Consider the following 24,709-nt stretch of genomic DNA (forward strand, 5'->3'; position numbering starts at 1 on the left):
TTGAAACCCAAGAGGAAGAATATTGATTTGCAAAATTGAATCAACTGGATTTAAACCCAACGAAGCAAAAAAATATTTATTCATCTGGGGAAACATAGAGGAATGTTGATTGCATTGTTGAGTTCCTATAATTATACAGGTAGGCATTTGGATTATAAAACACCAATGGGAATAGAAAAGAGAACATTATCGTGATTGCAAAATCAATCTCTCAAAAACAGATGTGTCATTGTGATATCAACTGAGGTCCAATGGGCCCAACAGAGTACTTCCAGCAAGTTGCCATGGTTACCTTTATACTGAAATGCGTGTTCTTAGGCAAATATTTGAGATTCCTTGGTGCCTTGTGTTTTCTAATTAAAAAAAAGGGGGGGGGATAATGATTTAGCTCACAATAATGTATCACTTTTAGGAAGTATTAGTGAGCTGTTTATTTTATGGGAAGGACTTTAAGACATTACATCTGAAGGGACAATGCTGCTCTTTGGTCTTCTAACAAGGATCCATGTCTGGGAAGGCAAATGCCACCCCCCAAGATCCTCGTATTTATTTTGGATCAACTTTTTGTACCTCTTCAGCTCTGATTGCTCTTTTGAGAGAAGGAGAGAGCCTAGAGGATTTGATGAAGTTGTCTCCTGAAGAACTCCTGCTGCGGTGGGCTAACTACCACCTAGAAAACGCAGGCTGCACCAAAATCACCAACTTCAGCACCGACATCAAGGTAGGCCCAGCGCTTGTTACATGTCAGATGTTGGCCTAAGCACTTTTATAAGTCCGTGATCGACTCACTGCATCCTTACCCCAGGCTCTAAAGTAAGGATTTCATAAGTAAGAAAGCAAATAAGGAATCTATAAAAGAATAGCTAGGAATGCAGACATGTGACTAAGGTGATAGGAAACAGCTGTAACCAGTGACAGATGGACCAGGCTGAAACACAACTAAGGAGTAGCTAAGATGCAGGAAAGATTGGTCCCCATAGCAACAGGGTGATGTGCAGGAACACCAGCATTAGGAAAGATTTCCGTGTCCACTCTCTCAAACACAAGAGCCAGAGAAAGGTCACGTGACCTGCCAACTCAGAGTGCACCAGGCCTATAACTCAGCAACAACAGCCTCTGGCTGCTGTGCCATATGAACTGATCTGGTGGCGTTTAGAACTCTGCATATGTCAGGCACAGGACCAATCAGGATAAAGCATGTATCTGGGAAAAGCCCCTACCCACCCCTGGTCCCATTCCTGGGAAACTCTGCTAAGCACACTGGTTATCAACAGTCTCTCAGCAGCACCAGCCAATATGGGACTTAGAGGAGTCAGGCAGACTACATTTCCATGTGTGTTCCACAGTTCTGCCCTGTCATGATTGGAAAACTATGTACCCAAAATTATGATCTCAGTAATAAATGGGTCTGATTTGCTCTCACTAAAAGGCCACATCCTTAAAGTAACTAACCATTTAGACTTGGGGAAGGTCAGTAGGGCTCTTACGCAGTACATGCGCCCTGTGTGTATGTAGAGGGAGCATCTCTAGCACATGCATCTAAGGTGTGTATCCAGGTCTCAGTGTTTAAACTAAATTAAAAGGCTTTTAACTATCTCAGCAAATGCAGTAAAATAATGTATGCTTCCATTGACCGAGAGTAAATTTGTATTTTTTAAGGTCATGACTGTGGAAATTCTATTTATCAATATTATTAAAGGATCCAATAAGACTTCAGAATTCAGATCCATTTCAATTCATTATAAACCAGGCTAGCTGTGTTTTCTAATTTCTAAAGAAATATGAAATGGTGATATACCATGTGCTATTTCCCCTTTGACTAAAAGACTACTTGTTCCCTGTAATCCCAGTACTGGGGAGACTTCATTCCAATCCATGGGAGGAGACCATTACATTCAAGGCCAACCCATCCATGGTTCTTGATGAAACCCTGTCACCAAAAAGTGGGCTGGGGATCCAGATGGATCAATGGATGGTTACTTGCTGTTAAGCCTGATGACCTAAGTACAGTCCCCAGGCCCCGTGTGGTGGAAGGAGAGAACAGACTCCTGGCAGTTGTCCATGCACTTGCTCCTTCCACATAGACACATAAAGAGATTGTAATTTGAAAAGAGCAATCTTCTTGCTAATGTCTCCGTTGTCTGTCTTTGACATCTCTTCTGTTGCTGACTGTCTGTTTGAATGTGTTTTTAAACTCTGCTTCCTTTCTCTGTCATTTTCTTTTTTTTAACTAAACCTTAGCTGGCTGACTTCTACAGCAGTGTAAAGGTATAGATACATTTTCCTGTATACAACTTAACTCGTGTAAATAAGTTGTTCCTCTCCCCACCCCGAGGACAACAGAATCTTTGAGTTGCCTATTATGTATATGTATTTTTAATTGTTAGACTCCTTTGAGGAGTTCACAAATACAGTATGCAACTGGATTGAGGGAACCTTCTAGTTGAGTGAATGTGTCTAGGTCAGTTAATTGCTATATATATTCCTGAAGGACAGGAGTAAGAAATACGGAAGTTTGCTTTTAGGGAATGATTTTCGTGTTAAGTGTGCAATCAGCCCCACTGTTTTGATATTGTGATTTCTTAACTTTTCCTCAGGACTCCAAAGCTTATTACCACCTGCTCGAGCAAGTGGCTCCAAAAGGAGATGAAGAAGGGATCCCGGCGGTTGTGATTGACATGTCAGGACTGAGGGTAAGGCCGTGCCCGTGCCGGTTGTCTTCAGAGAACACCATGCTTTCTTGGTGTTGACTGTCCCTTTTTGCCACCTTGTTCCCTGCTCTGCTTAAGTGTCTGTTAAACTATTGAATGCTGCCAGCAGTTTTTGATACTAATTACAGAAAATTAAATCTGGACATAAAACACCAGGATAAGAAATAGATGCCAATGTAGTGCCATGTAGCACACAGAGTACTTCTCTCTATCCCTATCATTTCAAAGGCTCAACAACACCAACCTGGGTCTAAAGATTACAACATCAGTTCTTACATGCTTAGTATCTTTTATTTTCAATTGATGCAGAATAACCACTAATTTAGCTAATATATATGGATATATTAGCTAGCTTTCAATTGCTGTGATAGACACTGTGACCAAAAGCAACTTGGGGAGGAAAGGGTTTATTTGGCTTACCTTGGCTTATCATTTCCGGTCATAGTCATCATAGAAGAGGGTAGAAACCGAAGCGGAAGGCATGGAAGAATGCTGCTTACTGGCTTGCTCAGCCTGCTTTCCTTGCCAGCCATCAGAGCCACCTACCTAGGGGTAGCACTTTCCCCAGCGGACTGGGCTCTCCCACATCCATCATTATCTAGAAAATGCTCTGCAGATTTGCCTACAGGGCATTCCCATGGAGGCACTTTCTCAGTTGCGATTGCTCTTCTCGGATGATGTTAGCTTGTGTCAAGCTAGCGAAGAACTGAAACCTTGTGCCTTGGGCGGTGATCGAGTCACAAGAAAATTCATGACATTTTGTTGTTAGTGTTTGTTTCCATTCGTTTGTGTCTCGCCGGGCCTGGGAGAAAACCCTGGGTTTCACATGTGTAGGCAAGCCCTCCACCACTAACTCACTGCTCACAACCCTCAGTTTTACCATCCCATGTAACACCAGTCTTCAACACAGTGCCTTGTTTCTAAACATGCCTCATTTAAAGTCATTGGGATCAAATCTACTGAGTTAGTATTGAAGTGAACTCAACTCCGAAGGAGACATGAAGTAAAAGCAAATAATGAATGTTCACGAGACCGCGTTGCTACTACTGCAGAGGACTAAGGAGTAGCTCTAAAGTCAGCCTGTGCTTTGTGAAAGCTGGCGTTTCCATAGACTTTACATAGACTGGAGCATCATCTAAGACATTTCAGTCTTGTTTTAGAGTCTGATTATAAACGACTTGGGAATTGTCCTAACTTATTTGAGCATGAGCTGCAGTCTTCAACCTGCATTTTGCCAAAGCCAGGTTATTATGGTATGTTTACCACTGGCAGTATGGAGGTTGATAATTACTTTGGATTTTAACCAACCTAATGTGGGAAAAGTAATTGTATAAATCAGATGTTCTTAATTTATGACTGCAAATGTCTGCTCTGAATTAGAAATGGGAATATAAATTATTCCTTGTTATTAAACTTTTTAACAGCGCGAATTCTCATAAAGCCTGTGCAAAATAAACTATAACATAAAGAAGTTTAACTACTGAAATAATTGAATCAATGCAAATGATAAGATGTCAGGTTTTTCCTGCATTTCTTTTCAAAAGGGCAATCTCATCTGAACTTATTTCCTGAGGAGGGGATCCTGGCGTTAGTTACAGATCCTGTGACTCTGTGACTTGAGTGCATGTGATATGTGTAGTAGTGAGCTGTGGTGGGGTGTCTGCCTGTGGTAGGCATTCACTTGGCACACTAATGAGACCTTATCTATTTCTCATGTTATGCCTGCTCACTCGCACATGGATCCTTGACCCGGCCTTTTGACATCCTTTTCGTTGCAGGAGAAGGATGACATCCAGAGGGCAGAGTGCATGCTGCAACAGGCGGAGAGGCTGGGCTGCCGGCAGTTTGTCACAGCTACTGATGTTGTCCGAGGGAACCCCAAGTTGAACCTGGCCTTCATTGCCAACCTCTTCAACAAATACCCTGCCTTACACAAACCAGAGAACCAGGACATTGACTGGGGGGCTCTCGAAGGTAACCATAATGTTGCTGCTTAGGGTGTTCAGGAGAAACTGCTCAGAGCTCGGGTTCAATGGCAATTCCAAAATCAGGCCCGAAGCAAACACAGAGCCATCACATACATAAGCAGGGCCATCAATTCTCCAATATACAACAAATAGAATGAATTAATCAAGTCAATTATAGCCAAGCAGCAATAATCAAATGCAGTTATATCACATCCATTATACATAGGCATTGTCCGCTACTAACTGTTTTAGGGACGATATACTGATAATTATTGGATGAAAGAAATTCTAAGGTCCAAAATCCTAGTTTATATACTTAATGGACTGTGTTAATTCCTAGAGGCTAGAAATGGCCTCTGCTTACCATGAGAAGTGATGTTTAACTTATACTAGGTCGTGGTGGCTCAAGCTTCCCTTTTATTTTTTGTCTTTCCCGGATCATTAGGACACAGGAAAGCATTTTAAAGCAGACCCCTGACAGTCATAGTTTACAAATGAAAGCCCTAACACCAGCCACACACGGCATGCACCCAGTCAGCTCAGCCTCATTTGCTGATCCTTTTTAAACCATGAGCTGATCTCTACATCAATATAGAAATAAAGGTGAATATTGAAAGGATGTTATTAACTCAAGAAAGTCCACGTTGTTTTTCTGTAAAACCCTTTCAACGGTGCCTCACTTGAGTTATTGACACAGTATCCATCCATATCCAAGCCTGCTGCTTTGGATAAGTGATGGTTTAGTGTCCTGAGCTTGAATCTGTGCATCAAGCCGACTAGTCAGCCAATCCATTTCTAGCTACCATTCTGGTGCCACAGTTCGGTCTTTCCCAATAAAGCACATAAAAGCTGAACTGAATCCTCCTCCTGCCTCCCCATTCCTTCCCCATTTCCCACCTCTTGTATGCCCCGTTAGTAAGTTAGTACCTCGCATTGCAATCCATTGTTGCATTTTGTTCTGTTTTGTTTTTATTTTGGTCACCAAAACAAATGGTCTTGAGTTCTACTAAGATATTTTTTTTTTTGCCCTTCACTCTTAATCTATTATGTAAACAAATAATACCAATAATCCTTCATTCGAAATGTCTTCTAGATTGTTTCCCCTTTCTGCTCTTCTGGACTTACATCGTCTTATGCATCAATTATCTTAGTAGGTCTTAGGGACCGTTCCTCCATTCATCAAACGGTTAAATGTGCTCCACACGCCAGTGCCAAGTAGGACCCCTTCTGAATGTTTAATATAAATGCATATCATCATCCCTCAGTAATTCTGCACACCGCTGCCAGACACATCTGGCGGAGCTTTCATTGTACCTCTGCCTTGCTCAAGAATTTATTATAGCAATCAAGCAGCAGAGCCTGCAATGACTGGCACTGTGGAATGCATCAGTGTAAATCTGCTACCATGCACATAGAGATTCCCGGTCCTGGCCGCAGCCTCTAGACAGTCTTGGCTCTGCGGCTACAGCGCGCAGATCCCTGACGCATCGCTTTTCAGGGTTCTGAGTGGAGAGGAGAGCGTGCTTACTGCTCTCTCTCTACTCATGTTTACACTCTTGCTACTCATGTCTTAAGGTCTTCCAAAATGCTCTACTCTCCCCTCATTCCTATTCGGCTTTTTGACCCCAGGAAGTGAAGTGCAATTCCACACTTCCAAATCTGGGCTATGTTGTCCCGTCCGCCCCCCACCCCCACCCCCACACCGAGAACAGCAGACAAGCCTGCATCCTCCCTCAGTGTATCCAGCTGGCTCTGTGGAGCCTCCTTGGTGCCTCCAAATCTTGTTCGATGCTATCGAATTGCTTGTGGAAAGTAAATGGGGGAAACTAGCAGATCATCAGACCACCTCTACAGTCTCTGTTTTATTCCATATCTTTCATCCGTGTTGCATCCACTGCAGATAAACTTAGATCATTAAACAAGCCCTGTTCTAGGTTATGTATTAACTAGTCTTCACTCACCTAGGTGAGACGAGGGAAGAGCGGACCTTCAGGAATTGGATGAACTCCCTGGGCGTTAACCCGCGCGTCAATCACTTGTACAGGTAAGAAGGGATGGGAGCATCCTTCATGTGTAGCACGGAGACACTGAAAGAGCAAAGGACCCCACACACCGTATCACTGTGGTGCGTGTGTCCTTCCCAAATGTGTACCTTGGTAGGATACAGAAGTGCCACAGGACCTGCTCTGCCCAGGAGCTCACTTCTGTGCCTCAGCCATCACTGTCTTTAATATGAAAATTATACCTCTGCAAAGTAAACAAACTTGCTGCGTTATCATATGCTCATGATCTTCGCAGCAGCAGGCAAAACAGAGAAGGGTTTTGCCTCCTGTGTTGTGCTGTTGTTGCTAAAGCCATGTTTCTTTTCCTGACTAAAGGCAGGTTTTGTCTACGGGAAGGGACAGAGCTGGTCACTGAAGAGGGTAAATCTCTCTCTGAATCACGGTTTCCACATCTTTTAAAGGTGGAGCTACTCCTACCAAGTTTCTAGGGTTCCTAGGGACGTTGCAGGAACTAAGCGCCTCACTTACTATAGTCTGTGATCACAATGTTGGGTCTCTGAGAATTCTGTGTGCTTGTTTTGTTCAGCGACTTATCGGATGCCTTAGTCATCTTCCAGCTCTATGAGAAGATCAAAGTCCCTGTTGATTGGAACAGAGTAAACAAGCCTCCATACCCCAAGCTGGGGGGCAATATGAAAAAGGTAAGCAATGATTTTTCCTGATGGGCCATGAGGCAGGTTGGTAGCATTAGCCTGCAAAAGCTCTTTGTGAGCGCACTACCAGGTGGCCAAGCTTCGTTGAGTGTTCAGCAGGTATTAACACAGCAGACAGAGACCTTATGAAGACTTCCATTACACTGAACCTGTCATTGCAGTGGATTACTTATTTATAATTCATGTTGCATGTCTCTACACATTATCATGAAGATTTTCCAATTAAGGTAATTAGAAAAAGCAAAGCCACAGGGTCTCCTCCCACCCAAGCAAGATCTTCATTCGAATTTTCTAAAGACCTGGGGCTTCCTGCTCACAGCCTGGCTGGTACTGTTTGCCTACTGTCAACACAGTGGGAGCATTGTTTTGTAGCCATAGGGTTGGCACAGTCACACCTCACTGCTTTTCAGCTCTGTGGTTGTTTTTATAGTTTTTTTTGTGTGTGTGTGTGTGTGTGTGTGTGTGTGTGTGTGTGCGTGCATGCACACACATGTGCGTTCATACATGTGTGGAGATGCATACAAATACACACACACATGTGTTATAGCATGCATGTGGAGGTGAGAGCACACCTTGCAGGAGTCAGTTCTTTCCCACCATGTATGTTCCAAGACTCAAACCCTGGTTTTCAGACTCAGTACAAGTCCCTTTACCTGGAGAGCTATCTCACTTCCCTTCTGTGGTCCATAATGATCTACGAGTAGCCACAGGACTATCTGCCTACATGCCTGTCCACTATGTGTACATAAGACAGAGAACATAAATTTTCCCTATCTATCTATCTATCTATCTATCTATCTATCTATCTATCTATCTATCTATCTCTAAACGTCTAGCTATTTTAGAACTATCACAGATAGATCACTGAGGCTGGCTCGCTATGTACTGCAAATGCTTATGGAGGTGCTCATGCTAGTAAGTTTCTTCCAGTTTTAACTAGTATAAATCACAGTAGTGCGGAACCAGTCGTTATCTGAGATTGCACAGGTCTGGCATTATTTGTCTTACTTTGTATCTTTATTTTGATCATTCTCTGATACTTATCATAACCAAGGTGATGCCCGAGCTGTTTTCTTTCTGCCTCACTCACAGCTGGAGAACTGTAATTATGCAGTGGACCTGGGGAAGAATCAAGCTAAATTCTCCCTGGTTGGCATCGCAGGACAAGACCTCAATGAAGGAAACCGAACTCTCACGCTGGCATTGGTTTGGCAGCTCATGAGAAGGTAACGTGAAGCACAGGGGGAATGAGATTTTAGTGACTGGGCCATTTATCTAGAAACATACCAGAAATGTTCAGAGAAAGGAATTTTAACTTAGCGAAACCATAACTTAAGTTAGATTTAGCAACCAAGGAAGTGCCTTTTGGTTTTCTGCTATGGTTTTTATTCTTTTAATTTTTAGTTTTTGTTTGAGTTCTTATGAAAATCTATTGTTAGGTTCATTAGTATTTTGGATTATTAAGTTTTCTGAATGAATCATACTTGTATCTTATTGCAGAGTGACCTTCTGTGTGCCTGGCTGTGTTCTTTGTTCTGAACATTTCTCGCTGGCATTGATATAGTCACCACAACTTCTCCTGACTGGTGTATCTTTTCTCATCCTTTGACTAACTTCTATCAACACAGTAAATTATTTTCATAGAAGTTTAAGTCTCAACCTTAGATCTTTTTTCTTATATCTGGAATCTTTGTAATAGTATGGGTCTATTGAGAATGAATTGTTTCAGTTTCTGTAAGCCAGAAAAGGCCTTAATTTCTTTATATTATTCTTGATATATTTCTATATATTGTCAACACACACCCACACACATACACACACACACACCCTTGAAGATATATTTATTTCTATATCATAGTGTCTACATCCAGAAGTGTTGAATTTTTTTTTTTTTATTTCCAACCTCTCATCTTCTGCCTGCCTCCTTGATCATATGGATGTAGTGTGGTGACTTCTTTTCTACTCTATTTCTAATTCGCTTTCGTCTTCAATACTAGCCCTATGTTCTTACTCCTTTGCATGTTGCTTATTTTTCTAATCACATGCCAAACATTCTAAGGCTTACCGTGCGGGCTCTCGGCACTTGATACTTCTCCATTCCCTTAACAACTTGTGATTTTGTTTTGGGATGGAGTTAGGTTCAACCCAGTATCAATCTTTCCAGGCTTGCCTGAAGCTTCCTCCTCCAGCGTCATTCGCTGCGTATTAATGAGATGCTGAGTGTGTTAGATGATGACCCAAGTGTTATTAATTCTTTCCTTTCAGCTGGTAGAAACCAAGTGATTTCAAGCCCCGTGTGATCTTCAAGGGGTTGTTCTAGCTGGTCTTCCCCCCCGCCTCACATGCATGCCCTCAGTGGCTCAATTCCTCCACCTCCAAAAACTCCCGCAATCTTCCCAAAGTGCATCAGCAGCTGAGGCCAAAGCTGGTGATCAACCACATGAGCCCACAGGGAACACTGGACATTCAAGTAAAAATAGGTGTGTCTCACCTTTGACATTGAGGCAACATTGTCATCCTTAAAGTTTATGTTCAAGAACCACCGTGAAATTGCTACCAAAAAGAATTTCAAAACCATCTTTAATGTGTTAAGTGGGTGTAGGGCTTTTCTGTTGGGCCACATTCACTGCTATCTTCAGTCACATGGCACCCACAAGCTATGGGTTGAACACACTTGACTGAAAGTCCCCAAGGGCCAGACTCACCAGTATATAACTCCACGAACTGTTTCTGAGTTCCATTGCTTTCACATGATCTGAATTCCAAACAGAAAGGCTTTGGGTACTGATGGCTTTCAAGCAAGTCATTTTCACTGGTGTAAATACATTTTCTCGTGGATTATGATATAGTATAACACTTATATGTTTTACTTTAATGATAAGAAAACTTAAGCAAACTATACTATTGCTATTGTAAATTTCATACTTTCTAGAAATCACCCTGGGTTGTGACATATGTTCTGAAAGTATTATTAGTGGTCAGGGCTGGTCTGGGTGTTTCCAAGCTCTTGGGTTCTTACTCAAGGAATTGAAAGAAAGACTCACACAAGTTGTTAAAGTAGCAAGAAAGCATATTCAAAAGTGAACGATAGTATAGATCAGAAAGAACTATGCCATTGAGAAAGGCAGCAGGCCACATGGGTGAGGGAGCTCAGGGGGCCTGATTATTATTCGGGGCTTCGTTTTGAAGACACAGGGGGAGGAGCTTTCTTAGTAGGGCCATAGTTTGAGTAGTTCTTTATTTTGATTGACAGGTTTAAGTTACATAAAGTGTGTGTTTGTTTATTGATTGTTACTACACATGCCCCTTTCCATATACATCTTTATCTTAATCTTAGCATTCTCAACCATGCACTGATGTGGCAAGGCAAATAGGAGATTCTCTCTGGAAGTTCTCTTGAGGACAGTTTGTCTTATTGCCCGTGTACCCAGATCCAATCTAGGCCAGATTGTCTTACCGGGACATAATGGAGCATGACTGAAAGGGTTTGTCTGTGTTTAACCATCAAGGGAAGAAAAAGCTCATTCCACTGTTCAGAGATGGCTGTACATGAAGCTCAGGATTAGGCAGGGTCCTGGATTACCAACAGATTGCTAGCCATGTTGTTTGGGGAGGTGTGTGTGTGTGTGTGTGTGTGTGTGTGTGTGTGTGTGTGTGTGTTATGTACAGGTAAGGGTCTCAGACTGCCAATTGCGTTATTAGGAGTGGGGTTTGTTCATAGCCCAGACCAAGCGGTGCTCCAGGTTGTGAAACTATTCTCTATGCTCACCTCAGAAGTTTCAACCACACATGGCCCCAGGCCTTCCTATAGGGCTGAGATAATATACAAGGTAAGGTCTGTCTGCTACTGCAGCTGACTTCCCCCAGATGATCAGTGACAGTCCTCACAAGTGTTTATTACAGAAGATTTCTGCATACAAGGAGGTAGACAGAGAAATGCATTCCTACTGAAGGAGGGAAAATGCCTGGTGATTATGTAAATGGGGCCAGCAGGGATTTGTTTTTGCTTTGTTTTCTTTTCTTTTCTTTTTTTTTCTTTTTCTTTTTCTCTGCCTGCCACACAGTAACAGATCTATTCAATTTGCATCCAGTTCTAGGTAGAATTTATTTCACTTGGATTGCACAGATATGCTAATTTGGTCATTCATCAGGACAATAAATGGCTTGTCATTTTGCCTAAGCCTCCCATTCCCCCTCCCATAGCATGGAAATCATTCTAAGCTTGGACAGCTGGCAAGTAATGTATAAATTAGGAGACCAAAGCTTCCACCAAGCACTCTGCCAGGAGATGGCAATGGTACTGTGAAGCAGGAGAGCAGACTCCAAGGCAGGCAAGTGACAATATCACCTACAGCCACACAGGCTATGGACGGGGACTTTGGACTAGGTCCCCAACAAACAAAAACCACACATGGTCCCTCTTATCAAATGTTAAATAACTAAAATGAGTGTTGGGTGTGGGAAGGCGGGAGAGCAAGTAAGGGATAGCACGACTTCCCTGGCCTCACATAGCCACGCCCCATCGCTCCTCCTTTGTTGAGTGAGGAACTGGCTGGACCTGGGGCTCACAGTGCTATTTCATTTGGACAAAGTCTTTTCAGTGCAGTGTGTTTTGCAAGCACCAGCAGGATTGAAATCTTATCAGTAGTGTTCCAGCTAATAGCATAGTCACCCTAAACATGTGTGATAATAAAAAAAGTGTGTGAGTGTGTGTGTGTGTGTGTGTGTGTGTGTGTGTGTACACCTGAGTGTAGGCTAGAAGAAGGTGTTGGATCCCTTGTTCCTGGAAGTACAAGTGGTTGTAAACCACCTTGTGTGGTTGCTGGAAACTAAGCCCAGATCATTTGGAGAAACTAAATGTGCTATGGTCCACAGAGCTGTCTCTCTGGGCCCCTGTTTCACCAACCATCCCTTGCTGAAATGTTCACTGGGCAAGAAATTCTTGAACATTGTCTCAAATGCAAACAAATCAATACATATGCTAGCTATCAAAAAATAGAAGGCTAATTATGCTATAACACACCATGTTTATGAACCTACAAAAGTCAGGATCTTTTTCAAACTAGGAGTATTTTTTGTACCTGGATGAACAATTGCTTACTGCACTGTCTACCTGAGATTACAGCCCAGTTCTAGTCTTTCTTCCCTTTGCCTTTTTCTTACAAATCTGTGTCTGATTCCATGAAGTTTCTGTACCCCACTAGAGGTGGCCAAGAGACTGTTATATAACTCATCAGAACTCTATGCTATCATGAGAGGTTGTTCTTAAGACCAGAGTACCAGAAGAAGTCACCTCAAAAGTGCCCACAACCCAGGAAAAGGATCTCTGTTCTTTTGTTTGGGTTCTAACGGACAGATCTTTGCATAGAGGTTGGCTTCTCCTTGTAGCCTTTAATACCCAAGGTCAAGAGAATGGGAGAGAACTCAGCTTCTGATTTCTTGATTTGATCAGTAGAGCAGAACTGGGTTTCTGACAAGGGGAGGTGCACATCTGGAGTGACAGAAATGGCCATGAGGTTGTGTTTAGCTTGTTCTATCAGGTTACATATAGGAAAGACTTCATGAGGTAATCACTGACCAACCATCCCTTGCTGAAATGTTCACTGGGCAAGAAACTCTTGAACATTGTCTCAAATGCAAACAAATCAATACATATGCTAGCTATCAAAAATTAGAAGGCTAATTATGCTATAACACACCATGTTTATGAACCTACAAAAGACAGGATCTTTTTCAAACTAGGAGTATTTTTTAAGTACACCTTAGACTTAAATCCTGAGTGCTCGTTATTTCCTATCATGTCGGTCCCATTTTTAATTTATTTTTCTTTTTTAGTACAAACAAGCATCTCATTCCTCTTCTTGCATTTGTTTTACATATTTTACTCACCAATCTATGGTTTTATTTACTAGATGCCCAGCATGCACTAGGGACCCTGCTTATTCCTTGAAAACATCATAAGTAGACACAGACCTGTCTCCATGGGAACGTGGTAGATGCTGTCTCGGTCAAAAATTTTAAGAAACAGGCTTGAATCAAGCTTAATAATTAATGCACAGCATGGTTTGGGAAAGAGATGCTTGAGTTGGACTGGAAATATCTCGGAGATTGGACCTATGAACCAGCAAGCATAGATAAATGGTAAAGCAAGAGGATGCACGGTGTGGATAGTGTGGTGGGAAAGCTGCTACTGGTTCTGTTTAGTTGAAGCATATATTCGTGTGTGCTGAGGATGAGGGAGGAAGAGGAAATTGAGAACGTCCTAGGAGACAGTGAGCCAAAGTGTGAAGGGCTTTGTGTGCCGTACTGGGAAGGTTGACCTGAGTCACTGTGCTGACATGACCTCAACTGTGCTCTCAAAGGAGTCAGTGGTGTGGTGTGGGGGAAGAATGCAATGCACTGCAGCGGGGAGCTGATTGCCAGTTCAGTGAAGGTGATTGATTGATTGATTGATTGATTGATTGATTTTGCAAAGAAAATCTTCAGGTGAGGCGAGGTGTTGGCTCACTGGGTAAAGTGCTTGCCATGCAATCACGAGGACCTAAGTGTAGACCCTGACTGGGAGCATGGCTACAGGTGTCTGTAAAACCAGCGCTGGTGGGGCTGAGCCGGGTGGTGGATCCTGGGAGCTCAATGGCCAGTCAGCATAACTAGCTAGCTAAACCCACAGTTGGATGAGAGACACTGTCATTTATATGACAGGAAAACAGTGCCAACCTCTAGCCTTCAAATGAACATACCTGAACACACACACACACACACAGAGTGGGGGGAGGCAACTGAACTCCTATTAAAAATAAAATTGGGGCTGGACTGATAGCTCAGTGGTTAGAGAGGACTGGTTTGGTTCCCAGCACCCACATGGTGGTTCATAACCATCCATAACTCCAGTTCCAGGGTCCCAACTCCCTCTTCTGACTTCCCCAGGCACCAGGTATGCTTGTGGTACACATACATACATACATACATACATACATACATACATACATACCGTCGAACATTCATGCACATAAAATAAGTAAAATAAATCAATTATTTTTAATTCCAAAAAGATTTTAAATAAGAAAAGCATTTTAGACCATCTCTCCTATTTTCAATGGCAGGAGGCTATGTTAGCCTAGAGCAAGCCAGGTAACACTTTAACTCCAGGGTTTAAACTTGAAATCCCAGTGGGCAAATGTGTGAATATTGTGCTTTGTGTAGACTAACCAGAGCAAGTGGCAGGACAGATTGTGTAAGCATAATTCAAGGCACCGGTGTGGATGGTGCGTGCCCTCGTGGGTCAGGCTCTCTCCCAGGTGAGAGTTAGTCACCAGCTTCCTGGGTTTCAGTTTGAGAAGAGGTCACTCATGGGGAATATGACCCACTCCTGTGCACTTGAACCATGACGTCAGCAAGCCTGCCTGGGTTTTCACCTGCTTGGCTTTCCTCCATTCCCGAAGGAAACAGGTTATCTGTTCCTTGCTGGAGAATTTTAAGGGACTGGTGGATCTTATAACAAATGTTCTTCCTGAAAAGACAACGTTTCTAAATCCACTGTGGACTGGAGAGGATTCTGGCCTTTTGTCAGGCTGAGGTCTTCCTTGTTCCCGTATTCCGTACTACTTACCAATATTTTCCCTTTATTCTGTTCACGGCTGGAACTTCCCCCCAACATTTTAAATTTAAAAATGTTAACTTTTAACTTAACATTCTTTATTGCATGTGGCAGGGGCGGGGTGGGGGTGGGTGCTGGTGCGTATGTGAGTGCCACAGCTCGAGTGTAGAGCACAGAGGATAGCTGTGTGTGTGGAGTTGGTTCTCTCCCTCCACCTCACCAGGGAATCGTGAGAATCTAACTCTCCTGTGGGCTGTGTGACAATCACTTTTACCTGCCGATCAGCTTCATTGGCCCTTGCTCCTTAATTTGCATGGTGCCTTGAAGAACGATGTTGCAGGTTAAATGAGCCCGTTGCTCCATTCTTCTTTCCACACATCCCTACTCTCCTGCTTGCTCTTCTTTCTCAGAACAATGGTGTCAGGTACAAGAGAGCATTAGCTCTGTAGTTCACTATAAGAACCATATGCTTATGCATTGCGTCAGTCTACAGTAACTCCATTTAAGTTGTTCTTATGCGTCTCTCTCTCTCTCCCTCTCTCTCTCTCTCTCTCTCTCTCTCTCTCTCTCTCTCTCTCTCTGTGTGTGTGTGTGTGTGTGTGTTTTATGAAGCTTCTGTTGTCATAGGTTTCTATAGGACTTTTTCAAAGAACCTTTCTTTAATAACCTTTAATTATCCCTCCCTACATTGCCCTCTATTCTGACCTCCCATCGCCCTTCCTGTACCAGTGATCCCTCTTTAACCCTTCATAGCACTGTGTTCTATCTGCTTTCACTTGAAAGCATCTCTGACAGCCCATTATTAGGTCCCTGACTGCTGGGTATTCCAAAGAGAACATGCATTATCTGAAGCGCCAAGGCTACCGTCCACAAATGAGAGAAAATATCCGTTTGTCTTCCTCGGTTTGGGTTACATCACTCCGAATGATTGTTTCCATTTGCCTGGGAATTTCACAGCTCATTTTTTTTTTCCTGAACAGCCAGATAACCTCCCATGCTATAAGGGTACCACATTCTCATTACCCATTTGTCAGTGGATGGACCTCTAGGCTGTTTCCATTTTCTAGCTATTGTGGATAGAGCATCGATGAGCGCAGGGCGAGCAGAAGGGGCCGGCATTATTCATTGCCCTCATCCCTAACCAGTGTAACTGTACTCAGGCTCTTCCCCGTGGTGTGTCTAGAAAGAACATCCTAGCTATTTTCTGCAAGTAAACAGTCATTCTTGATTTCATTCAGGTACACACTGAATATCCTGGAAGATATCGGAGGTGGACAGAAGGTCAATGATGACATTATTGTCAACTGGGTGAATACGACCTTGAAGGAGGCACAGAAAAGCTCATCCATTGCTAGCTTCAAGGTAAAGGTTTCATCTTCTGCTTCTTCCTTTTGTTTTCGTTACATGTTGAGTGACCTTCAGGGACAGGGCTTTGATGCTCGCTTTGGATTTCCTTAAATCATCTTGTTTAATGTTCGAGGCCATTTCAGTGACAAATTTCTCATCATTGTTCCTTTAATGGTTAATTTTCCAGACCTGTTCTTTTAAGTACCCCATTTTAGACTCTGTTCTTTTGAAGTGGTGTAACACACGGGAATCCATTTTAAAAAAATGTGCACACTTCAGTTCAGAGTTTCTTATATTACAGTAGTAAAGTGTAAAAGGCTTGTCTTAGAGTTTTACTGCTGTGAACAGGCACCATGACCAAGGCAAGTCTTATAAGGACATTGAATTGGGGCTGGCTTACAGGTTCAGAGGTTCAGTCCATTATCATCAAGGCAGGAACATGGCAGCATCCAGGCAGGCATGGTTCAGGAGGAGCTGAGACTTCTACACCTTCATCTGAAGCTAGCAGAATACTGGCTTCCAGGCAGCTAGGACTAGGGCATTAAAGCCCACACCCACAGTGATACACCTGCTCCAACAGGGCCACACCTCCTAATAGTGCCACTCCCTGGGCCAAGCTTTTACAAATCATCGCAAGGCTAAAAGATATCTTGTGTCATATATTTGGGGGGGGTTGTACTTCATCCCAATCATATTTTTATTAATAATACCATTATATATTATCAGACAAGAGTCTTTCTCAAGGACCCAGACACTTGATCTATGTAGTAATCATGTCCATGCCTCCATGTTCATATTTAAAGGTCAGGATTTGTGGGGAGGGACCCCCTTCCACCCACAGGAAGGAGAAGAGAAATTAAAGTCTCTTCTCCCCAAGAAGAGTAAGGGCAGAGCGGGGTAAGCTGGTACCAAGAGCTACATCAGCTGTGAGCTTATCTGGGATGTGGATACCCCCACCCTCACCCCCACCCCCACCACACCTCAAGCCTTCTGCTCTGCCTGGGTTGCTGAGCACAGGGAAGAGTGGAGGCTAGTGACTGAGGTGAGCAGATATTTCCAGAAAGACATTTGGAAAGGCAGGGAGGAAGAGGGAAGTCAAAGCCATCAAGGCTACGGCTGCATTATGAGTCCCGGGGGCTCTTCTCTCTGAGTTTGTCTTCACAACTTTCTTTCTTTTGTGAGTAAAGAAGCTAAAGCTTAGGAAACTTTTAGAGTCACAGCCCATAAGCTCAGGCACGGTTCTCTAGCTGAGGGGAAAGCACCTTTACGTGAGGCAGCGGGGCCACGGGTCACTCAGCCATAGCTATGAACTGGCCAGTCACTGATGCTTTTCCCTGGAATAGAGCTGCTACCCCAGAGCTGTATTCCGTGAAGATCTCCTGGTACCCTTGTGGGAACGAGGTTTGATAAGCCATGCTGAGACTCACTCTTAGGAGTACTGGACAGTTCTCTCACACCACAGGTCAACCTGGTCTGTTCTTCCCTGTCTTCTCCCTAAGTCATTACAGCACTGGTTAAAAAGAGCCACTCGGTGACGCAAAAGGAAAGGTCAGATTAGCTGAGTCCCTTTCCAGCGAGACTCTAAAACAAGGAACCTTGATGTCCACCACCCTTCACTCACTGTCAGCTCCGCACCCAGGGCAGAATTCTGGAAGGAAGGCAGGGCTTGGATCACTTCATTTCTTGAGTGCTGTGTTGTCACCAAAACAGCCTGCAGAGGGTAGCGAAGAACATTAATGGAAGAAGCTGGGGTGGAGTCCCATCTTTCTTTGTAACTACACTGCTTCTTTTATCCGCCAAGAGGAAATATTAAAAAGACTCATTCTGATATTGAAAATGACTGCTTTACCTCTATAGGAAAACAGAGGTGGGAGAACTGATATCAGCCTTAGAATTTAGTCTGATTCACACTTTCCAAGTATGCGCTGCTTGAACTCTGTGCTCAGACAGTAGCACAGACACACCCCTTGTCCCAGGTCCACGAATAAAGAAAACACACTTGCTGAGCTCCGTGCATGCACACCCGAGGAGTGTTCTCAGCACCAGACGTGATCATCCAAACATTTACAAATGTCCAAGACCTTAAGGCTGAATTGTAGATTCAAATCCCAGCTCTACCAATTCCCAGCAACTCACTTATCCACGTAAATCCCATCTCGTCTGTCAGTGGAGATTAACTGTGGAAGCCAAAGCCCTGGTTCAGGGGTGCAGTGGATACTGACGGGTGTGAGACTCAGAGTTCTGTTACCAACACTGAACACACCGACAGAGATTAACCACGAACCGTAAACACCCACACCACCAAAATGACCACTCATAAGGTTATACAAGTGCTAGCTCCACATAGCCACCCGTAATGTCCATATACTTCAAAGCACGAGGAATACATACCATGCTGTGTGTCGATTACAAAATGAGCTTCAGAGGTTAAAGCTCTTGTAAAAGGAAAAACAAAAGAAAAACATGTTCCTGGGGCCTGTGGTGACAAGAACAGGCTGGGCAGTGTGTTAATTACTGTCATCGTGCTTAATCCCACGTTGCTGCTGCTGTCTCCATGGAAACCTTGAAGTTCCCCCCACCCCAGTTCCTGGGAGAAAGAGCATCTATTGTGACCCAGCCTACCTGTACCCTCATGTGTCTCCTGCTAGCTGTGCTTTTCTGACATTTTTGGTCTCTTCTTCTCTATGTCTATTCTATAGGTAAGAAGAAAGGCCTACCCACTTCCCTTGAGGCAGACAGAAGGAACTCTAGAATAGATTGATAAACCTTCCCTTTGTCTCTACTTAGGACCCAAAGATCAGTACCAGCCTCCCGGTTCTGGATCTCATTGACGCCATTCAGCCAGGTTCCATAAACTATGACCTTCTAAAGACAGAAAACCTGGATGATGAAGAGAAACTCAACAATGCAAAGTATGTAAATAAACGCGGGGGTGAGAAAGGGGGCACAGGTGTCAACTGGGCAGTTGTAGAATCTGGTGTTTGTGCCTTGTACAAATTACCTTATTTCTACTATTCCCGGGTTTTCTTCTCATGACTTATTGCAGTTTCATCATCAATTTAGGTGTGGTCCAGTAGCAGCTTCAGATTGTTTGTATTGGGATGGGGCAAAACAAAATCTAGGGCAGGTAGTTCCATAAGCAATAAACAAGGCCAGAGATTTGAGGGTTTATGACATCCCCATATCTTTCTGGGAGAAGGGGCATAACTAGGTCCTTTACAAGTCTGGGATTAACCCCTGTTTTAAAATCCCAGCAGTGCCCTTTTCTCTGTGGCCAGCTTTGGAAAACAGGTCCTTTTCCCAAATATCCCCACATGATAATAGCATAGGCTACTGAAGAGAAGACAGTTAAGCTGTGGTTATGAAGAGTATAATCCGGATATCTAAGGGGAAGTACCAAGATGAGGGGGCAGGCAGGAAGGGTCTGTGGTTCTTTGGTGCAAATGACTTCTAAGCTGAGCTCACTAGCAAAGACAGGTAAGTCAGCAGGAAACAGACAGAAGACAGAAGTTCCAGATAGAAGAACATCGTGAAAACAGAAAACAATAAACAACCACAAAGGTTTGAAACTAGCCAAGACTGGGCCCCGTGTGCAGTTTAAGGGATGTAACAAGGTCACACATTTTTAAGCTGCACAGGGGAGACACCAGAGTCTGACTTCGGAGACCAGGCTCCTGTGCGTTCCCCTGCAAGGACAAGACACAGCATTCTTTCAACACTGCCCAGGGCTTGGGACAGAGCAGAGCATACCCTATTATGCAAGAGGCCTTGCTTTAATTTCTAGCATTGAAAGCAAAACCACAAACAAACGTCTTTTTAAAAAAACAGAGTTTGAAGAGCTCTGGAACAAAATATCTGCTTTGCAGACAGATCTGGGTATGGTGGCCTGGGCTGTAATCCCCCTGCCAGGGTAGCAGAGCCAGGCAAATGCTGGAACTCATTGGCTAGTCACTGAGGTCATCATGGTGAGTTCCAGGCCAGTGCAAACCACTGACCAAAAGAACCTAAAATAATTAATTAAATAATGTGGGCAGAGCTGAAGAAATAACATATAAAGTTGTCCTTGTGAATATACTCATATATACAACACACACATACACACACACACACACACACACACACACTCACTCAATCACTCACTCACTCACAACATAAAATAAAGGGAAATAAGTGTGGGAAAAAAATGTCAACCAAGAGCTAAGAATGGTTATGTTTTTGAGACTGGGTTATGGGTTGGGTTGGGACCTTTTTTGTTTGATTTGTTTTTTTAACCCTCACAGATTTTCGTGTAGCTTTCCCTATGTGTTTTATGATGGAAACATTAATTTTCTTCATTTGTAACTAATATGGAGGAAGTTATTGAGAGACAGACAAGGAGGAAGCATGGATGTTGCTCTTAAATTAATTTGGTCACTAAAGCAAGGATATGTTCTTTTGGAACTAGGAGGAAGGGGTGGGGCCCTTGGGTGGGGGTGGGTGAAGGTGTGGAGTAGCTACAGTAAGGGGTTACAAGGAATGAGGGAACAAAAGAATCACCAGGCATCAGTGTGAAAGCAGTCACGACTATCAGATTCTGTAATGTGTAGAACTCCGAGGCTCTTGTGTGGCTGTGATGATTGCATTTGAAAAACAACAGAACCTAAAACTCTGACTATTCGAATAGCAGTGCACTATGAGTAAAAAACAAAACAAAACAAACAAACAAAAAACATTTGTACACAGAACAAGAAATTATAGACCCGGGTATTATGCACGACAAGATATTGTACGTGCAGTTTTCTTCTGAAATTTCTGTAGTTGAAACACAGCCCACGGAGTGTTTGTTCCTAGCCGAGCTGTTCATACTTAATTCTTGGACTTTTCCTGCCACCCTCTGCACCCCAAGAGAATATTTCTCAAAGCATCAGCAGGGAGCCTGGAGAGAAGGTCCAACTGGCAAAGTGCCTGCCTCCCAAACACAGGATCTGAGTGGAGATGCCCAGCTCAGCCACTGCCACTCAGCATCTGTGTTTTTTCTCCCTTTCAGGTATGCCATCTCTATGGCCAGAAAAATCGGAGCAAGGGTGTACGCCCTCCCAGAAGACCTGGTTGAAGTGAACCCCAAAATGGTCATGACAGTGTTTGCCTGCCTCATGGGGAAAGGGATGAAGAGGGTGTAAGTCCCAGAGGAGTAAGCCAGAAATCGACACAGACAAGCCTGAGGGGGTCAGCACATGGTGCTCCCAGGATGCAGAGGACCATTCAAGCCATTGCAAAGTCCTGAACCTTGGAGACATTATTTGAAATTCACACATTTCTTCAGCCAAGTAGCTTCTGCTATAATTAGCAATACGTGCTTCTCTTTTGTTGTTGTTTTTTCAGAAGATGTACTCGCCTACAAATTTTTTTTTTATTCTTTGAAAGTCTACCAGGAAAAAAAAAAGAGTTAAAAAGTTATTTCCAGATGCTCACCCCTCCCCTCCCCCCATGCTTTCACTGGTAGTCAAGGATATAAACTACAGTATGCTTAAGGGTCACCTGATCTCTTGAGCCAGCTTGATCTAGCTGCTCTTGGCCTTGTTCAGACTGAAGACCTAGAAGAGATCATCAAACTTGCCTTAAATAAACCCTCTCAACTAGATGGTCACAGCCCCTCCTTGCATCTTCTTCTCCCAGTCTGTCTCCCTGTGAGTCTGTGAGTTTGCTCCATTCCCCTCAGAACCATACCTGTGGTCCCCATTTGTTTTTTGTTTTTTACCAGCCTTGCTACTGGAGTATCTGACAAATCAGTCAAGGTCTCAAGAGTCTCTCAGGGAGACTGCAACACTGGGGACTCAAGGAAAGTGTAATAAAGAGTAGAACCACTAGGGGGCAGCATGGTGGGACCACAGAGCATCTACCTTTCTGAGTGCCTTTAACCCCACTTGTGAGAGAGCTGCTTATCTTGGTGTTGACAAAATGCCTGACGATTGTTGAAAGCAATCCTGCTCAACTTCATTTGCTTTTAGACATGGGCATATCTGATTGCTGCCCAGCCATATTACCAAGCCTCACTTTGCTGGTACTACGGAAGCTTTTTGCCACCCTAAAATTCCTGGAATTGGGGCATTGATATGTGCCAATAATCTATGTCCCTGCCTCACCCAAATGCTTACACGGGCCCATACACACATGTAGCTGGATGTCAAGAGTAGAATGTTGACTAGGAACTGCCTGGAATTCAGAACAAAGAGGACAGTATGAATTTGAATAGCTCCCACTAGATAAGCAATTTCCACGAGAACCTACCAAAAGCTAAAAAGCCACAGAGCTTCGTGAACCAAAGCAAGACTCCCTCTGCATTAGTGAAAGGCTTACCGCCATAGCATCTTCCTTAGGGGTAGAAGGATGTAATGGAACTTTGTTGTCTTCCAAACCAATGCAAATGCAGGGCTTCTCAGCTCCCTCCCCTGACAGTAGGCTCAGGAAACCAATAGATGACTGTTTCCAGCTCCCAAGCAGTATTCCCGCTGCATCAGACGCAAGGTGTTTGGCTGTGACTTTAGTCTGAACTTCGTGTAGCCTTGGATGATGTTTGTCCATCTGCCTCCGTGAAGGAAGGATATTATTATTGCCTTAATGTAAAATGAAAATAAATCATGTTAAAAAAATCTTTCCGAATAAAATGTCCCCCAATTCTGGTTATTTCTGCATATGCTTAAAGGTTGCTTATAGCTCGCTAGCTCAGAGCACATAATATCTGAGAAACTGTCTAAGGGCTAGGGAAGGCTTCTGTACGAGAGAGAGCCTTTGTACTCGAGTAACTGGCAAAACCAGACACCACACACAACTATGGGCATGTGGTAAGTGGTATTGCAAGGAGAAATGTCTCAGCTGAAAACTGAGAGGTACACTGCCATTAATTGCATGAAGGAAGTTGAAATGGGGATTCTTCAAAACACTTTGAACTCAATCATGACGATCAGGCTTGGAGACGGGTAAAATGACTTCTCACATGAACTGACTGTGCTTTGAGTCAGTATCATCTGGGACCTCCTGTCCCTCTGGGAGGGATGGGTGTGCTTATGGGGGAATAGGAAGTGAGTCTGCAGTGGCCAGCTCCTCCTGGGCTAGCCTGCTGAGACAACAGAAATTTGCCCTCAATGTGGCATGGCTCTGCCTTGACACCCAGAGAAGCTCCATTGCTGTATGGTGGCTAGGACACTGAGGTTTGGCCTCTGAAATGTGTGCCCAGCCTTTCCACTGACTTGTATAAAAGTGGCTCTTTCCTAGACTGGATGGATTTTCAGCTCCTGTATGTACGAACACCGTATTTATCTCTGTTCCATGCACATGAAGAAGCCAACAGTACTATTGGTTGGGATTAGACTGCAGCTATAGGTTTTATACGTAAGCACACAGACTAAAGACAGGTATGCTCTACCAAGGAAGAAGAACCATTGTGGATGAGAGACAAGGTACTCAGTAGCACAAGGGACAGGGGTGTTCTAAATGTAGCTATTTATGGGTACATTTCACTTGGGCAAGCAAAGTGAGGCATGAGGAGTTGAACCACACTCAAGGATCAACAGTAGACAAAAGCCACTCCATTTCCTACTTAAACTGCACCTGAAGATCTGTAGTAGCAACCATTCCCTCCCCCTATCCCATGCTAGAGGTGTGCTTTGAAGCCATCAGTCTATTGGAGCCAGCTGAACTTTTGTCCAACTATTATTAAAACAGTGTAGGCTAAGAATTGGTACAGCAGGTATTTATAGTACAGGAATGGTCAGGTTCTACTCTTAGGGCTTGTGAACCCCAAAGTACTATTGTATCAACTATCCACTGCCTCTGTCTCAATTCCTCAATGTTCTGCCCAGTTATCAGCTACTCTTACCATTTATTTTGTATCACAGGAATATCTGTGCATGTGTCATGTGTATCCTAAAGTGCTTTATTCCCTATCTCATGCTCTTCCACTAAACGACCTAACCTTGACATCCTCAGAGATGGAGTCACCTCGTCATATAGAGTCCAGCTCACCTTTTCAATAGGTCCCTTGGATTCTGTCTGTGTCCAAGCTGGGTCTGACTTACAGCTTATGGATATTTCAATTGCCTCAGTCTTTTTGTCCTAGCAAATAAGGCCAAAGTGAATAATAGTGTACCCACTTCTTAAACATAGCCTTAATTTTAATTGAATAGGTACCTATGTATTTCTGACCTATTCAATTCATTACATACTGGAGGAGTACAACAGAGATTCTTTTAAGTTCCCTCAAATTATATTACATAAAACCTGGGATAAATAGTTGAGCCAACCCCAGTTTCTCTGTTTTGTACCTAAAGATATTGTCTTAGTTAGGGTTTTACTGTTGTGAACAGACACCATGACCAAGTCAAGTTTTATAAAG

The 24,709-nt window shown here is 43.4% G+C and overlaps 1 protein-coding gene across 7 annotated transcripts in view; it reads left to right on the plus strand.

Moving 5' to 3' along the window:
* Lcp1 (lymphocyte cytosolic protein 1) overlaps positions 1 to 23,001 on the plus strand; it is a 99,738-nt gene extending 76,737 nt beyond the window's left edge. For all 7 annotated transcript variants that reach the window (XM_006518704.1, NM_001247984.1, XM_006518701.3 and 4 more), the window contains 9 exons: positions 579 to 721; positions 2,598 to 2,693; positions 4,490 to 4,685; positions 6,644 to 6,722; positions 7,268 to 7,382; positions 8,487 to 8,620; positions 16,230 to 16,353; positions 19,126 to 19,250; positions 21,365 to 23,001. In XM_006518704.1, coding sequence (XP_006518767.1) covers positions 579 to 721; positions 2,598 to 2,693; positions 4,490 to 4,685; positions 6,644 to 6,722; positions 7,268 to 7,382; positions 8,487 to 8,620; positions 16,230 to 16,353; positions 19,126 to 19,250; positions 21,365 to 21,497 — 1,145 coding nt within the window. In that variant the 3' untranslated portion in view covers positions 21,498 to 23,001. The remainder of the gene's footprint in view (positions 1 to 578; positions 722 to 2,597; positions 2,694 to 4,489; positions 4,686 to 6,643; positions 6,723 to 7,267; positions 7,383 to 8,486; positions 8,621 to 16,229; positions 16,354 to 19,125; positions 19,251 to 21,364) is intronic.
* Positions 23,002 to 24,709: the final 1,708 nt, after the last annotated feature.

The sequence above is a fragment of the Mus musculus genome, chromosome 14, assembly GCF_000001635.26.
Source record: "Mus musculus strain C57BL/6J chromosome 14, GRCm38.p6 C57BL/6J".
In the NCBI taxonomy this organism is placed as follows: domain Eukaryota; kingdom Metazoa; phylum Chordata; class Mammalia; order Rodentia; family Muridae; genus Mus; species Mus musculus.